This window comes from Urocitellus parryii, chromosome 7 (genome assembly GCF_045843805.1).
Source record: "Urocitellus parryii isolate mUroPar1 chromosome 7, mUroPar1.hap1, whole genome shotgun sequence".
Taxonomy (NCBI): Eukaryota; Metazoa; Chordata; class Mammalia; order Rodentia; family Sciuridae; genus Urocitellus; species Urocitellus parryii.
This window is the reverse complement of record NC_135537.1, coordinates 150591485-150609359: the sequence shown is the minus strand read 5'-3', so window position 1 is coordinate 150609359 and position 17875 is coordinate 150591485. Positions and strand designations below refer to the sequence as shown.

The 17875-nt window shown below is 38.3% G+C and overlaps 3 protein-coding genes and 1 non-coding gene across 7 annotated transcripts in view; 3 read left to right on the top strand and 1 right to left on the bottom strand.

Moving 5' to 3' along the window:
• Positions 1-2320, top strand: part of Cltc (clathrin heavy chain) — a 65415-nt gene extending 63095 nt beyond the window's left edge. For both annotated transcript variants that reach the window (XM_026398084.2, XM_026398083.2), the window contains one exon: positions 1952-2320. In XM_026398084.2, coding sequence (XP_026253869.1) covers positions 1952-2076 — 125 coding nt within the window. In that variant the 3' untranslated portion in view covers positions 2077-2320. The remainder of the gene's footprint in view (positions 1-1951) is intronic.
• A 4960-nt stretch (positions 2321-7280) lies between these two features.
• Ptrh2 (peptidyl-tRNA hydrolase 2) lies at positions 7281-15027 on the bottom strand. 3 transcript variants are annotated; one of them, XM_026398004.2, is made up of 3 exons: positions 14790-15027; positions 10637-10685; positions 7281-7953 (listed from the first exon to the last, which is right to left on the bottom strand). In XM_026398004.2, the coding sequence occupies exons 2-3, from the start codon at positions 10682-10684 to the stop codon at positions 7414-7416; spliced, it is 588 nt and encodes a 195-aa protein (XP_026253789.1). In that variant the 5' UTR covers position 10685; positions 14790-15027; the 3' UTR covers positions 7281-7413. The 3 variants fall into 3 exon arrangements, with proteins under 3 accessions (XP_026253789.1, XP_026253790.1, XP_026253791.1); XM_026398005.1 differs by lacking the exon at positions 14790-15027 and adding an exon at positions 14294-14318; XM_026398006.2 differs by lacking the exon at positions 10637-10685.
• On the top strand, positions 10662-10768 carry LOC113189335 (U6 spliceosomal RNA). The gene has a single exon (XR_003301643.1). It is a non-coding gene; the product is annotated as a U6 spliceosomal RNA (small nuclear RNA).
• An 84-nt stretch (positions 15028-15111) lies between the features above and the next one.
• Vmp1 (vacuole membrane protein 1) overlaps positions 15112-17875 on the top strand; it is a 115885-nt gene continuing 113121 nt past the window's right edge. Inside the window, exon 1 of the mRNA XM_077801351.1 lies at positions 15112-15172. The gene's annotated coding sequence lies outside the window, so the exon portion shown is untranslated. The remainder of the gene's footprint in view (positions 15173-17875) is intronic.

Below are 17875 nucleotides of genomic sequence, written 5' to 3'. Positions count from 1 at the left end.
CTTCAAATAGAAATAAAACAAGCTTCTAATATGTAGAAGTTTTGCTATGGTAAGGAATGTTTCTCCCTACTGCCATTGTTTTTCTGAGGATTGTCTTAAAACAGGCATTAACATCATTTACTGAATATTTTAATTATATGAAAGATCCCCAAAACATCCACTAACTATCATAACCTAGACTTTCCTTTGGCCTAGTTGCTAATTCAATACTTGTTCATGAGTTAATGAGAAAGAAATATGGAATTCAATTTTCAGAGGAGCAAAGGGTGATAGACAGAATGTGTCAAGGCTCTCTTTAATGTGCTTTGCATAAAGCACACATCCTTACTCTAAATTCAAACTGGGACAGTGGATGGGGTAGAGTTTCTCTTTGAGAACTTTCCAGAGATACAGGGTATTCAAAGTATCAAGTGATTATTTAAATCCATTTTAATTTCTTCTTATCCCTGCCTGTCTGGATCACTTCCCCTTTCCATTTCATACTTGGTAAATAGATTAATTTTCCACAATGAATTTGGAGATCCCATGCTACTAAGGAAAATGACTATATGCAAATCACCTGGAACATTATTTCTTTTACTATAGATAAAAAAGTTTATGGGAAATTTAGGAGACAAGATAGTTTTGCTAAAGTTGGAAAAGATAAAGTTAACATGGATTCTTAAGAGATGTTGCACAATGTTTGACAGAGATAGGAAATGACAGTAGGTATAAAAACAGGATGAATGTAATAAGTTTGGAGGTACCTATTGAATTTGCCTGGCTTTCATGGTGTTTAAAGAAGGCAATTGAGGGGCTGGGGATGTGGCTCAAGCGGTAGCGCGCTCACCTGGCATGCGTGCGGCCCGGGTTCGATCCTCAGCACCACATACAAACAAAGATGTTGTGTCCGCCGAAAACTCAAAAATAAATATTAAAATTAAAAAAAAAAAAAAAAGAAGGCAATTGAAAATGGGTTAGAAGCCTGGTGGGGTGGCTCATGCCTATAATCCCAGCAGCTCTGGAAGCTGAGGCAGGAGGATCCTGAGTTCAAAGCCAGCCTCAATGAAAGCTAGGCCCTATGCAACTCAAGTAGACGCTGTCTCTAAATAAAATACAAAATAGGGCTGGAGATGTGGCTCAGTGGCCAAGTGCCCCTGAGTTCAGTCCCTGGAACCCAGAAAAAGGAAAATGGGTTAGAATTTCAAGATAGCCATCAGTATTAAGGTTAGAAATAAATTTTTGTAAACTGATTTTCAAAAGTAATTTTTTCTCTAAAGATAAACGTTGGTTGTAAACCACAAAAAGGAAAGGCCCATTTATACTGTAGGTTTACATTCCAGTGGGAGATTATTTGTTTTGCAGGGGTAGAGAGAGGTGTTATATGTTTACTTAAGGCAAGTTCTTTATAGGTCATATTTTTTTATGTGGTTAACAACTATGTAAACTTCCTAAGAAAGAGTGTTAACACAGTATTTGATAGAGGGTATATGCTCACATGTGTTTCATACCTAATATGGGTTTGAATGTCTTATTTTTTATTACCACTTCTAAATTAGAACTGGATTTTTTGCTAGAAATTTATTAGGTTTCATTATCAAACATTTTAAAGCAGAAATTTAAATTTAACTTAAATAAATTTAAATTTAAAAGTTGTTATATTAAAATATGCCTGTTAAATTTTCCTGTGCTAATTTTGTCACTCAATTTAATGTGCAAGTCTGACCCAATGGTGTCATATGTGCACGTGTATATTGCTTTTAATGATAGGAATTTCTGACCCTCAGCCCTGCACTACTGGCTTTTCAGGCAGGACCCTTCTTTGGGTGAGACTGAATTCCAAATTATGCCAGTCGAAAGTTCCCCCACATAACTTTTTCTAAGTTGTAATTGTTTTGCTAGGGTGAGGGATATTGTAGTGATGTAGTCTTATAATGCTAAGTTTCTCCTGTTTTCTTTCTTTGCTTCTTAGGTCAGCCCCAGCTGATGCTGACAGCAGGACCCAGTGTTGCAGTCCCTCCCCAGGCACCTTTTGGTTATGGTTATACTGCACCACCATATGGGCAGCCACAGCCTGGTTTTGGATACAGCATGTGAGATGGAAAGCTGACCCTGTAGTCTCCTATTTTCATACTGAAACATCGTCTCTACCCACTTCTCAGTTTATAAATGGGGAAACTGGCAATGTGTTCTTGTAACCTTTATTTCATGAAGGACTACTTTATTTGTTTCTAACTATAAACTATGGATCACCTATGTTAAAACCTTATTTCACATTCCTCATCATTTTAGAATTTATTTTCCAAGGGGAATAGTATTCACGTGGGCTTTCCCCCCCTCCTCATTCTTTGAAAAACTGCTTAATATTCAATCTGTTGTGAAGAACCTGATTTGCACTCTGTAGTGTTTGAAGAAACAAAGAAACTCTAATATTGACTCTCTTAAATTTAGTGTATGTAAACAGCTTACAATATGTATTGTCTAAATGCATTTAAATCTTTTTTTCAAAGAAAAGCTAAAGCAAAAAGACTGGTATGTGACCATACCATGCAAGACTGTCAAGGCCAACAAAGACAACACTAATCAGCATATCCTACATTGGATTGCAGTGCTCTCCAAATTATTTGAAAAATGCATACAGACAACTTGCCTGATTCTTTAAATGAGCATAAAGGCCCTTTAACCTATGCAGGTTTCCCCATTATGCATATAGAAAATACTAGTGTGTTTTGCTCACTTCATATGTAACAGGTGCCCTTACGTTGTGCTGTATCCTGTGCTTTTTCTGTGGGACCATTCCATTCAGGAACAAAGAGCACCATGATTCCAATCTTGTGTGTATTTACTAACCCTTCCCCTGAGGTTTGTGTATGTTGGATATTGTGGTGTTTTAGATCACTGAGTGTACAGAAGAGAGAATTCAAACAAAATATTGCTGTTCTTCAGTTTTGTTTGTGGAATTTGAAATTACTCCAATTTAAAATAAATTACTGGACTGTGGAAATAACATGTAGAATCGCAGTTTTAATTAAATACCTCAAACTAAAAGAATGGTACTTTTTGTAGTGTCATACTGGATACTATGGTGCTGTATAAGAAGGTATAAGCGGAATGAGGGTTGGCAAGCGTGAAGGCATTGTGCATTATGTCATGTGTGTTTCTGGAGTTAATAATGTACGTGTAGTCTAAAGCACCAATCGCTACAATAATGGGCAACATTTCATCTGTCACCAACATTTTAACCAAGTGGCACTCTAGGTTTTTAAGCATTTCACTTAAGTAAACCACAGGTGTTAAGTTACATTAACTTGAAATAAAACTATATTTTACAAAGTAGTTAACATGCTGTTTCTCATCATGAACTCTTAAGGATTCCCAAATTATGGGTTGCTTGAATTTTTGTTTTTTTAACTGGTGTGTAAATCCAAGCTTTTTGTTTATGGCTGAGGATGTTCCTTTAAGTTTATTTCATTGTCCCTTAAACTTCACTACTGCCCTCTGCCTAGCCTTGTATTGCTTTTTAAACTCTGTTAGACAAATTATCATAAATTACACAGAAGGAAATGTATAGTATGTCTTTATATATGCAACTGTGCTGGTGATTGAAATACAGGGCTTCATTCGTACCAGGCTAGTGCTCTGTCACTGAGCTACATCCTCAGACAGTAGGATTTTTTAAAATGTAAAATCCCGCACCCTCCCTTCTCAGCTCACCACTTCCACCCTTAACTTCCTATAGTAAATTCTAGTGTTGGCTAGTGAAAACATCTTGCTATTCAGTCCTAGCTGTACTATGTTCCCAAATCTTTTCTTCCTCATTATCAAGACAGGAATAATGTTCCTTAGGAGCTTGTTCTTTTTAGTCAAGATTTGTTCTTCTAGACCTTTCCTAAACTTGTGTTAATTGGCTTTTATCAGTGGAATGACTCTGACTCTGCTTTTGCCTTCCCTAACAGAAGAATTGAAAATACTTAGGAATTTTTCTTTTCAACAACAAAAAGCCTTGCTTTGTGTGCTCTATCCTGATACTTAAACCATCCATAATAGGCTACATTAGAAACAGAAACAACTATAATGTATGATTTAGGCTCAAATCCTCAGCTGAGATTCTGCATTTGTTTCCTTGTCTGTATATTATCACTAAGTACTTTTAAAAATTATTTGGCATACTATATCATAAAATGCCTAGCCCAAGATGACAATTTTAAGTGTATAATAAGTGGTAGGTGAATTGCTAATGAACTGTATTTTAAGCCAAGGATCTTTCCTAATCTTAGTATATCAAAGATGGTTTAGAAAAAAGAAGTGGAAACAATACAAGGGTACTAAAAGTATCTCCTCTAAATGAACTTGAACAAGGCGAAACTAATGGGAAACCTCAAGTGGCCAACAAGTTTTCGGTGATCTTGTTTAGTATCCAGATATAGCCACTATTCAAACAAGTCTATGTAATTGTTGATAACTGTTTCAGTGTGGCTATTAATACAATAGCAAGACTGATGATCTTCAAATAGTGCTGCCTGGCTTTTTTATAATTTAGTCATGCAGATATTCTAGATCCTTCGTATAATTATACAAATTGTTGAAGATCCAGGAAAAAAAATAACTTTGTCAGATCTATAGATATTTACTATTATTAGAAATAAAATAGAATTTTTAAAATATTAGTCTTATTTCAATATAAATGTAATAAACTCATTGCATGTTAATATAAAAAAGTTATGCATTGGTTATTTGGAAAATAATGAGGTGTTTTTTTTTCCTAATGTTGATATATTGTGAGAAACCCTGATCTCACCAGGAAAGTTTTGTTTTGGGAAGGGGTTGTTAACTGTTTATACTAGGGACTGAACCTAGGGGTGGTCTGCTACTGAGCTACAGCCCCAGCATTTGTAGATTTTTTGAGACAGGGTCTAAATTGCCAAGGCTGGCCTCAAACTTGAGATCCTTATGCCTCAGCCCTGTGAGTGATTGGGTTTACAGGTACATACCACTATACATAGCATGGGGCATTTTTTAGCAGTACTAGAGATTGAACCCAGGGCTTTGCACTGCTAGGCAAGGGCTCTACCACTGAACCACTCCACCCTAGAAAGTTTGGGGAAGCTTGAAGGAGAGGCAGATACAAGTTTTCCAAAATACACTTGTTTTCCTTGAAATGGGATGATTTAGTGTATAAAGAAAGGTCTGCCCAACACCCAGGTTTAAACGTTTCCTTGTCTGTATATCAACACTAAGTACTTTTCAAAATTATTTGGCAGGTTATGTTTATATCATACAATGCCTAGACCAAGATGGCAATTTAGGCAAGTTGAGGCCAGCCTCAGCAATGAGACCCTAAGCAACTTGGGACGTGTCTCAAAATAAAAATGTGGCACAGTGGTAAAGCCCCTCTGGATTTAGTCCCCAGTAGTTCCCTCTAAATCTTATTGCTTTTGTCATTTTCAGTTCAGGGGAAAAAAAGAAAAATGTTTTGAGTATTATGAAAATAGTTTCAGCAAAGTAGACTGAGAACTCAAAGATTATAAGTCCTATAAAATATCTGGTACAGGTGAACTAGATAAATAGCATGATACCCGATATTGCTACAATTTCCTTACTGTTCATCCTAGGAATGTGCCGTGATTTATTTATTAAGAGTCAACCTCCACAGGGCATCCTGTTGGGAATGCACTGCTTTCAATTTGAAGCAGAGTCTGAGGCAAGCCTCAGAAATAGCCAGAGTCAGAATCCTGCATTTAAGGATTGAGTTCAACTCCATTACATGTTGTTGCATCACTTTTGACTCTGGTATAAACATTCTGTTTAGAAACAGTTGCTATTGTGGCATAATTCAGTTGCAGTTTCTCCTGTGCTGTAAACTTAAACACACCAAGTATTAGAACTTTGAAAACTGGATGTAATAGTGGAGTTCTGCCCAGAGGCTAGGAGCTGTAGTGCACATTTCTAGCCCCAGCTGCTGGGGAAGCTGAGGCAGGAGAACCATCTGAACCTAAGAATTTGAGGACAGCCCAGGCAAGGTAGTAGTAAGACTGCATCTCAAAAATTGAGTTCTGCCCACATTCTACCAATGATCTTAAAGGTGTGCGGTCATGCTGTTAATGTTAGTTAACAGTGGAGAGGGAACAACTTAACATGGGCTTGTTACCAGAATTCTCCCTGGCATTTTTATGGATATACTGAATTTAGAAATTAATGGTAGAATCCTCCTGGGCTTTGGGGAAAAATGGGGGAGGGAGTGGCTTTGGAGAGTTGAGAACTTCGTATTTTGGGCAGCCGGTATGATGGTAATTACTAGAATTATGGTTTAGGTATAAGGTTGAAAAAGGGAGTAGGAGAAATGTGCCCTTAATAACTAGTTGTCTAGATCCTTAAGTTCTAGAAGAAACATTGGGGTAACAAACTACATTTACTTTGCTCCATGAGGTCACTTCACAAGTTACAATGGCTTCACTGTTTGGAGAAAGGGATGGGAGAGTAATTTTACGACTACTGCTGAGAAACTTTGGCTAATATAGTGTGCATTGGGGGTGGGGGGGTGGAGCATGTAACACAGCACAGGTTGGTTATATCAATGCTATAAAATTTCGGCTTCAATTGAAACACAAAAGTCCAGATGGGCTGAGAGAATGTAGCTCAGTGGTAGAGCACTTGCCTAGCATTCGTGAAATCCTGGATTCAATCCCAAGTACCACAAAGCTTCTCTTAGATTCTAATAATTTAATTTTTTTCTAACTGTGAGACTCTATTATGGGTGGCTATATCATAATATAGAACTAAAACAGGCTGTCAGTCATCCAAAAAGTAATAGCAAGGGAATGCAATTTGAATTCAGTGGAACTGAACTACCCAGCATAGTTTCAGAGAAGTGCTATCAAGACACAAAGAAATCTAACTATTCATAGGGTAATGCTTTTGCCCTTCCCTCACACCCACTACCCTCCCTCTCCCACATGGGGTAAATCTTATCCATCTATTTTGTGGAGGGGGGGGGGGGTTGGGGATCTAACCTAGGACCTTGTGCATGCAAGGCAAGCACTATACCAACTGAGCTTATCCCCAGCCCCCTCATCTATTTTGAGATAATGTCTAAGTTGTCAAGGCTGGCCTTGAACTAGTGAGCCTTCTGCCTCAGCCTCCCAAATCACCATGTGTTACCCTCTTTTAATCTAACTTCATTGTGACCCATTTCTCTCCAATTTTTTTTTTTTTTTAGCACTTACTACTTGAATTATCAAGACCATTTAAACCAACAGTATTTTTTAAGCCCCAAACAACTCTAACTGCCCACTACTTAGCAGAAAAACACAAGAACAAATTTTATTTTCATCTCAATATTTAAATTGGGGAAAGAAATTGAGCTTTTAATTTTAGAATTTGACAGGCTTCTAAAACTCTTGATAGGATCATCATCATCATCATGCAAAAGCCCATCTAGTAAAGTTTAAGGTGACCAGTAACTTTGTCAATTAAGTCTGCTGGTCCTGGCCCAATCCCCAGGACAGTTCGGGAACCTGGTTCAATCTGAGTACGTCCAGCATCTTGGATTAAACTTACAGTCAGTCCCAGCATTTTTGCATGGGTCAATAATTCAATCAGGGTTTTTTCATCAGGGGCTTTGACCACCACTTTGGGCTGGCCACAGTATTCCCACTCTTTGAGCATCTCAGGGTTTCTCCTTTGAATTTGCTTGTAGGCAGAAACAGCAGCATGAGAGCATTGGGCAGCAACTTTTCCTTTTCCCATCTTTAAATCATTTCGAACCACAAGAATCATTTTGTATTCCCCAGTCTCTCCCAAGATGCTTGCTTCAGTTCCAGTATCTGTGTGTGTCTGACTCGTTGAGTTTTCAGAGAGCATCCCAAAGCGTACTCGGAGGCCCCAGCCAAGGCAGATGCCACAAGCAACTCCAGCAGCCAGGCTTAGTATACCAGGATGAGCCAAGTATTCCATAACCAAAGGTTTAGAGAACATCTTAAGAGAAAGAAAAGAAGTTATCACTATCTAAAAGAGGAAAGTTACATGCTTATTAGATAAACACCTTGGCTATGAGCAACAAACAATATTTTAGAATCATGAGGTCATCAAGTAGAAAGTCAAAAATATATCTTGAATCTTGTACATATACCCTGTTTCCACTCATCCCCTGTATATTAGAAAAGATTCAGGGGCTGGGGATGTGGCTCAAGTGGTAGCGCGCTCGCCTGGCATGCGTGCGGTCCGGGTCCGATCCTCAGCACCACATACAAACAAAGATGTTGTGTCCGCCGAAGAAAACTAAAAAATAAATATTAAAAAAAATTCTCTCTCTCAAAAAAAAAAAAAAAAAAAAAAAGATTCAAGCATATAAGTGAAACAGTTAAGGTCTGATATGAACACTATTTTCTGGTTCAAAAACTCTTGTTAATTCAGTTTCCCTAAATCTGATGGAGAAAAGAAATGTTTTACCAATATACCCAAAAGAAACCATACAGAACTAACCCCTTTTCTAGGAAGCAGCGCTTATTTGTGTCTTTGTAATACCAATCCCTCGGTGCCCCATTGTCACAATACTGTGCCTAAGGTGAAATGCACTACTGATATTTACTGGGTGTGTGCAAAGATACTAAAAATTCTGAAAAGGGGCTAGGGTTGTAGCTCAGCGGTGGAGCACTTGCCTAGCACGTTTGAGGCACTGAGTTCAATCAGCACCACATAAAAATAAAACAAAGGTACTGTGTTCACCTACAACTAAAAAAAAAAAAAAAAAAAAAAAATTTAAATCTTGCAAAGGTTAAGAGTTGTACTATCAAGCTGGGAGCACAGGCACACCTGTAATTTCAGCAGCTCAGGAAGCTGAGGCAGGAGGATCATGAGTTTAAAGCCAGCCTCAGCAACTTAGCAAGACCCTGTCTCAAAGAGCTGAGGATGTGGCTCAGTGGTTAATCACCCCTTGGTTCAATCCATTATTAAAAAGAGAGTTGTACCATTGGACATTAGTAGAGGTAGATACCCCAGCAAAGCTGTACTCATTATTTGAATCACCAAGAAAATAACCTACAATCAGACTACATTTGAAGCTGTTGGGTTCATAATGCAACGGTGCTTAAGTATGAGCAACCATCAGTTTCTTTTCCTAGCATTTATATACAAGTTACCACATTCAAAGTACCTGAAAATAGTGTCCTTGGAATCATGTAGTGCATAATCTACATGGCAAGGATAGCCCCTGAAATATTTATTTTATATCACAAAATTTCCTTTTATTCTTCATTTGGTTAAAGTAAGGATATTACATTAATATTTGGTAGAGCTCAGCGGTAGAGCACTTGCCTAGCACGTATGAGGCACTGAGTTCAAACAGCATCACATAAAAATAAAATGAAGGTACAGTGTCCATCTTCAACTTAAAAAAAAAATTTTTTTAATCTTGCAAAGATTAAAAGAGTTGTACCATCAGGCCGGGAGCAGTGACTGTGCATACCTGTAATCCTGGCAGATTATATAGTATACCAAAGATTTTCATTTCAGGATAGTACAGCAAATGTCAAATTATTTTAAAGATATAATTCACATGCCATAAAATTCACTCTTTTATGGGCTGGGGTTGTGGCTCAGTTCAGTGGTAGAGTGCTCGCCTAGCATGCGTGAGGCACTGGGTTCAATCCTCAGCACCACATAAAAAATAATAAAGATATTGTGTCTACCTGAAATTAAAAATAAATATTTAAAAAATTCACCCTTTGAAATCATACCATTTAGTGGTTTTTAATAAATCCACAAGGTTGTGTTACTATCACTATTTTCAGTGGCCCCCAAAGTAACCCCTTACCTATTAGCAGTCACTTCCTATTTCCCCTCTGCCCTTGACAACCTTTGTGTCTTTGACAATCTCCTTTCTGGATTCACTTATTCTGGACATTTTATATAAATGAAATTATACTATGCCAGGTGTGGTGGCATATACCTATAATCTCTACTATTCAGAAATCAGAAGCAAGAGGATCACAAGTTTGAGGTCAACCTTAGCAACTTAGTGAGACCTTGTCTCAAAATACAAAATAAAAGGGCTGGGGATATAATTCCATGGTAGAATGCCCCTGGGTTCAATCCCCAGTATCAAATAAATAAAAAAACAAATAAAATTATGCAATGTATGGCATTTTATTTTGGCTTCTTTCATTTAGCATAACATTTATATTGCTGTATCTATATCTTGTTTTTAAAGGCTGGAGGTAAGGCCAAGGTACACTTAATATAAAAATTAAAACAACCTGATAACCCTGCATGTACAATCTCAAATTCAAACCCCGCTCCTGGAGGAATAAAACTTCCCTGAAATTGCTACTTAATGTACAACTATCTGAGTCAATTAGAATCTTCTTCAGATAGCTTCTGAAACATCTACCAAAAATCTTCTATATCCTTTTCTAGATTTACCTTCTTTTTTTGGGGGGGGAGAGGTGCTGGGAGAAAGTGCAAGGGGGGTTGGTACTGGGGATGGAACCCAGGGCCTCATAAATGCTAGGCAAACTCTCTACCACTAAGCTTCATCCCCAGTCCTTTTTTATTTTAAGACAGGGTCTCACTAAGTTGGTCCAGGCTAGCTAGCCTCAAACTTGTGATCCTCTTGCTTCAGTTGTCCAATTAGCTGGAATTATAGGTATACACTACTTACCCGGTGTTTAAAGTGACTAACTCCTGTGGTCACTCTGGCAGCACACATACTAAAAATGGAACAACACAAAGAAAATTAGTATGGTCTCTGTGCAAGGATGACATGCAAATCTGTGAAGTTTTCCGTATTTTAAACATAATACCCAACTTCTATAGGCAAGAAAGCAGGAAAAAGAGGATAATGCAGTGAGGAACCTATTTGCAGAAGAAAGATGTGGTCAATAGCACTTTATTTGACAAAGTGACCTAATATCACATATACCAGAATCAGGTCCTATTTGGAGAAGCAAACTGCTCTACACAGAAGATGGATAACAAACTAAAACCTCTACATCTATGAAAGTTGTCAGAATCAAAATGAAGTTGCTTTGGTCAAAACTTCAGAAAATAAGCAAGTTTAACAGGAACATAATGAAAGGGGAGATCTCACATACATATGCCTGATAAGAACCAAAACACAGAGTGCTGAAACAGCAACCTGCATAAAAAAATACTTCAGCAAGGACATCTGCTCAGTAACTGCCAGTTCAACCTTGGACTGATATTACCCTTGTAGCCAAGAATTTCTGTTTCAAAACAATAATATGTGGGTTGGGGATATAGCTCAGTTGGTAGAGCACAAGGCCCTGGGTTCAATTCCCAGTACCAAAAAAACAAAAAATATATATACACTCTTCATTTAGCCTCTAAGTTTTTCCTTGCTTCAACCTCCTTGAATACACCACATGGTTTCCTGTAGCATGCACATTCCAATTGCAATATTCATTCCCAAATAAACACATTAAACTTCATAGAACCTCTTCCCATTATTTCTGCTTTTCCTTTTTGTTTGTTTTTTTGGTACTGGGGATCAAACCCAGGGACTCTCTACCTCTGAGCTACACCCTCAGTCCTTTTTCCTTATTTTGAAATAAGATTTAGGTAAAATACTGAAGCTGGCCTCAAACTCGTGATCCTCCTGCCTTAGTCTCTACAGTGGTTGGGATGATAGGTGTGGTGTGCGCCACTGCACCCAACCCATTATCTCATTTTTGCTGCCATAAAAATAAAAGGAAGATATAAGCTTCATTTTACAGATGAGAAAAATGAGGATCAGAGAAGTTGCTTATCCACAGCATCTACAACAGGGGCAAAACTATACAACATTGCCTGATCATAATAAAAAGCTTCTAAGTTGGGCTCCATTTGTGTACAATGTGTTAAAACACATTCTTTTGTCATGTATAACTAATCAGAACAAATTAAAAAAAAAAAAAAACTTTTCATCTTCTCAACTTCATCTAAACACACACACCAGTATGAGACAGTGAAAACAGAATGGCAAATATCCTAGAAACTTCCAAGTTTACTGCTTATGTCTCACATCTCAATGGGATCTAATTGTAAAATTAAGATGTTTTAATCTCTTAACCCAACTACCTCCTCTAAAATGTCTCTTTTTCCAGACACTTACTATGAACACATTAATAAAGCTCAGTACCTGAGACTATTTTTTTGGGGGGGTGGTGGTGGTACCAGGGATTCAACTCAGGGGCACTCAGCCACTAAGCCACATCCCCAGCCCTATTTTGTATTTTATTAGAGACAGGGTTTCATTGAGTTGCTTAGTGCCTTGCTTCTGCTGAGGCTGGCTTTGACTTATGATCCTCTTGCCTCAGCCTCCCAAACTGCTGGGATTACATGCGTGTACACCATGCCCTGCTTTTTTTAAAATATATTTTTTAGTTGTCAGTGAAACTTTTACTTAATTAGGTGCTGGGGATCGAACCCAGTGCCTCATACATGCTAAGCAAGTACTCTGCCATTGAGCTGCAACTCCAGTCTGCCTGAAACTATTAAGTCTCACAGATAATCATTAGCAATGACAGCACAGTAAACCAAGTATGCCCTATAAAACCTCCTTTTGGTGCCTTCTAATTACCTTGCCTGACTAAACATGTTCCACTAGTGCTCTTGCTCCCATTACCAAGTGAACCTTGTTCCACCCATTTATCTTACCTCATAGAATAGCATTTGCTAACCTAAAAACGAAAAAACAAAAACAACAACAACAACAAAAAAAACCTTCCTGAATCTTCTCTGACCTTTAAACACTGCCTCACTTTTCCTCTCTTTATCTCCAAACTTCAGTTTCAGATATCTATTTCTCCAAATCCTTGTACCTGGGAACCTCTCTTGCCCACTATTGAAAATTAGTAGGAAACCAGATACTTCCTAATTGTCAAATGTAGTTGCTTCTTTTCAGGGCTCATCTTAAGTTTTCTGCCACTTATTGGTCACTTCTGAAACTTAAAACTTTCCTCCATTGAATTCTTTCACTCTATTATCATCCTACCTCTCAGCTTTTTTTTTTTTTTTAAATGGTATAGAGGATTGAACCCAAGGGTGTTCTACTACTGAGCTACAGCCCCAGCCCTTTTTATTTTTTGAGACAGGGTCTCACTAAATTGCCCAGGCTGGCTTCAAACTTGAAATCCTCCTGCCTCAGCCTCCCAAGTCACTGGGATTACAGGCATGAGCCACCACACCCAGCTTCCTGACAGCTTTTTTGGTCCCCTTCTGAACTCTACATCCTCTGTTTGCTCCTGATATATGTACTGTAACATAAGTCTACACATTTGGCCTTTTCAGTCTATGTCTTCAACGTCCACTATAGAAGCCATTAGCCAAATGTGATTAAGGAAACTGATTAATTAAAACTAAATTAAAAATCAGTTCTTTAGTTGTACTAGCCATATTTGAAGTGCTTAATAACAATTGAAGATGGCTAGTGACTACTCTGACATACAGTGAGTTAACAGAACTTTCTGTCACTGAAAAAAAGTTCTATTTGAATAGCACTGGTCTATATGTTCTCTTTCCATTCAAAATCCATCAAAATTCACTGAGGATTTACTGTGCTTCAGGCACTGTTCTGAAGCCTGGAGATCACTGGGGGGGGGGGGGGGGAAAGTCCCACTCCTTATGGAGCTAACATTCTGGTGGGAGAGGACAGACAATAAAGCTTGTCAGATGAACAATCTCATTTATTCCCAAATCATCCTATGCACAGACTCCTAAAGCGTCTCCTTGGCTTTGAATTTGAACCTCCAATTTCTGCTAGATTTCATCACTTAAAAGACTATGAAATACTTTTTTCTTTATTTTTTTGGTAGTGCTGAGCAGCAAACCCAAGACCTTGTACATCCAAACTCTCTTTTCCTGTAGTCTTGATTTGAGTATCCTGCACTTTTCCTCCTTCTATGGTCCTCCAACATCCAGTCACCGAATCCTGTTAAACTTATGTTTTAAACCCATTCCAGGATTTCTACTTACAGTTCCTAATTATCTCTTGTCAAAAGCTTCCAAACTTAGCTTTTCTTTTCTCGGCTCTTACCCTAGTTCATCCTAGCCCATACACCATTATAAATACACTTCTAAAACATTCTCAAAAATCATCAGCTAACCGCATAGAGAATAAAACAAATTCCTTAGCACCAACTCTAAGTACTACACAATTCTGGTAACAGTCGACTTTTTCCTTTAACAACTGCGGCTATATGTTGTACCATCCAGCCACATCAAATTTTTAGGTCCTTTCAAGGGGCAATCTCTCCCGAAATTATTTTCTAGTCTTCCCCATTTAAAATAAACACGCAAATAAAAATATCCTATTCACCTGGAAAGGCCCAGCTGAAATCACACTGTGAAGTCAGCACCATCCCCCAACCAGACTTAATTATTTCCCCTTCGAAGCTTCTGAGGAACTTATACAGCACGATCAAATACCTCTCCAGACATTATATAATACTGGAGAATAAAACTTTCGATTATATCCTTAGAAATCTTTTCTTTCCACAGCTTGAAACGCGTGAATTCATAGCAGAGAGCGTGAGGCTTGCTCGCTATTTTTCTCTCATTCGGAGAGAGTGCATCGATACTGCCGGAAACGCGTGGCTCTGTTGGAAAACTAGCAATTCCGGTCCCTAACCCTTCCCGGCATCTAGATTCCTTTTCTTCCAAAGGACGACTTGCTGAACAGGCTCGGGGATCCAACGATCACCAGGCGAAGATGTAGGCGGGTAGTCATGGAGTAACTTGGGATGAAACGTTCCAGCTGAAAAGAGAATGGAGAACCACATCCCTTTGCTTTGCCCTAGGAGGAACCGACCTACCTAAAATACTCTCCTTCACACACGCGCCTTCTTGTTGTTGAATTCTGCGGAGCCAACACACTTCGCGCGCGCGAACTACCTCTTCCGGGGCTTCAGGATAACTAGTTCCGGATCAAGAACCAAGAAGGATCAATCATCCTTCTCTCGTCACACCCGCAGGGGTCCGGACACAGAGTCGAATGAAATACCGCGAGGATCAGCTGAGGTTGCCTAAAGGAGTGGGGAACGTTTCTCTTTAGGAGGCGGTCTCCGCTGGGTAACCGGACCGGAAGTGACGCGAGCGAGTTCCGGTTGGCCGGAGCCCCGCGGCGGGTGTGAGAGTCAGTCGTGAGCCGCTTCCAGGATCCTGAGGTCTGTCGAGAAGCAGGAGTCGGAGTGGGTAGGTAAACGAAAGCGGGGAATTGGGCAAGGAAGCTTGAGACTATCATCAGAGCTTGGCTTCTTCCGGAAGCTCTCCCACTTAGTGCAGTTCTGGGGCTCGGCGGTTTTTACTTCCATGAGTGTTTTAGGGCTTTGCTGGCTCTGGTTGTCTCAGTCTGGCGGTAGCCGGGTTATTTGGGACACCTCTCCATGGTTGGATACGGGACATTGAAACCAGGCACTGAACTCCCGACCGTTCTCTTTCCTCTCCACCTGGAAGCCCTACTCGGCTTGCATGAAGAGCCCTCCTCCTGGGGTGTCCAGCACCCTGGAGTAAAGGAAGAGGTTTTCCCTGCTGCCGACAGAGTTGCTTCTCAGGATCTTTCGGCTTGATTCTTGCCCTCCTCCTCAACCAGTGGTGCATGATGTTATCTTTCCGCTCCTAAACAAAATCCAGGCATGCAAGTGCCATCTAAAGCCTTTGTGGTACAAAGTGGCCAAGGGAAATGGCCTTCACTTCGTAGAGCCTTTGCTAAGGACCTTCTGAAATCTCCTTTTACTTTCATGAAAAATAGTTTTCTGCCTTTTCCAAATCTCTGACCCCCCAATGATTGTATTCCATTACTTTGGAAGTACTTGCAGTAAAACACGAAGGTCGAAGATTTAAAGATTTATCTTTAAATCTTTGAGAAGCGTTATGTGGTCTTCTTGTCACACTGTTTTATTACTTAAGACCTTCAATAGATTTTACACAGTCATCTTTTATTTTTCTGCAACTTCATGTAAATAATCTAATAATGTGCAGACTGGACACTCTTTATATATCTTGGCAGCATCTATTCTTTCCCTGTCTTTCAGTTCTCTTTTGGTGCTTGTCAGATTTTGTAGACAGATGGCATTGATCATTTGGAAATGCTTGTTTTTAAGTATTTATAGTGTTGTAATGATAGATAATTTAATATTCCAACTGCTACTACCTATGAAATGTATTGACCTTACAGTGTAGTTCTGTATTCTCAGCATAGATGATGGGAAGAAGCTACTATTTATTAGGCGGCATTTTATGCATTGTAGATTATGTTTGTATTGGAAAAGAGATGGTGAAACCCAGACAAATGTGACCAATTTGTGTAAGTGTGAAATGACTAAAGTAGAAATCTTTCATGTTTTCTTTATCTATATTATATTATTGTAAATCACTAATGGTTTTCTTTTCTTTCTTTCTTTTTTTTTTTTTTTTTGAGGGATATATACTACTTGAATACACACAATTAATTCTGTTAGATTCCTGTGGCTCATTTTCCAGAAGAAAAATACACATATAACCAGGTTTTTGAAGTACTTAAATAAATGGTTTGATGCATTTTAACAGGTTATCTATACCTAGTTTACTCAGTTTATTGTTTAATTCACATGCTGCTCTTATTTTTGAGTTAGCAATTTTTTTTTTCACAGTTGCCTTGAAATGAGGTGTCAAGTTTTTTGACAGGTAGAATTGTAAAAGTTCAATGTAACATTAGTTCAATGTCCAATAAATTTACTTGTTGACTACATAAAGGTAAAATCTGTTCTTATATTCTTTCTGTTCAGTTCAATTGATTATTTGACTTTTCTCACATTACCAACTTCTTCCTGTGTTTGACTTGAATCACACTGGTTTTTAGAATCTTGAAGATCAATAAACTTTAAACAAGAAGACCTGAATTGAAGTCTGGGCTCCAACACTTATTGGGAAATGGTTGGCAGGATACCTGTCATTCTTGGCTGGCCTGTATTGTGTTGATAAAAGTACAGCTTACTTATTCTCATAGGTCTGTCACAGAATTTAGTGAGATAGTAAATGTGAAATCATGATATAAGTGAAAATATGGTAATACTGTCATTTTACTCAGCTGGAAGTATATCAGTGTAGAATACTATTCCTTTGAGTAACTTTTAAAGTTGATGATTTGTACTGTGTCCTTTTGTTTATCTGAAAATATTATCACACACTTCTGAGACAATCTTTGCCCTACTTTTGAACAATAAAGCTAGCCAAGAACGGTTTTATACTCTGACCCATTGATTAAGTCATGTTGGTTAATAAGTAGGTGGCTGGAAGGTGAGTATAGTTTTGCATTTGGAAGTTTAAATCTGATCTTTCTTGGTCATCCTGTATTGTCATGTGAGAATTTCCAAATACAGAAAAACCTAAAGTTTTTAGTTGCTTATATGTTTTTAACTAAAGATTAGAAGTAGTTCCATGTTACTTACATTAAGAAACATTATTTTACTAAAACCAATGTGAACATATAGTTAAGATTCTTCACATTTAGTAGAGGAGAAAATTAGGGCCTAGAATCAAGTAGCAATTGGCTTGCCTGAGGTCAGTTGGCATAGGTAGTACCAGAACCTGAACTGGATTTAAGATCCTAAGTGTTCTTTGTATTCTGCTAAGGTTGTCTCCAAGCATCTTGGTATCACTTGGTAAAATTTCCTGGTTTGCAAGAAAATGTTTTCTTTTGTGCATTAAAGGGTACACACATACACATTAAAAAACTTATATTCCTTTTTAACTGGTAGAGTCTTATAAGTTGTAGGAAAACAAAGCTATTTGGCAAGATTTGCAGTGGAACAGATTAAGGAAAGAAAAAAGTACAGCTTACTTACTCTCATAGAATACTTCAGAATGATTATTCTGATATTACACTTCGTTACTATCAGGTATTGAAATTTCTTTCTGGCAA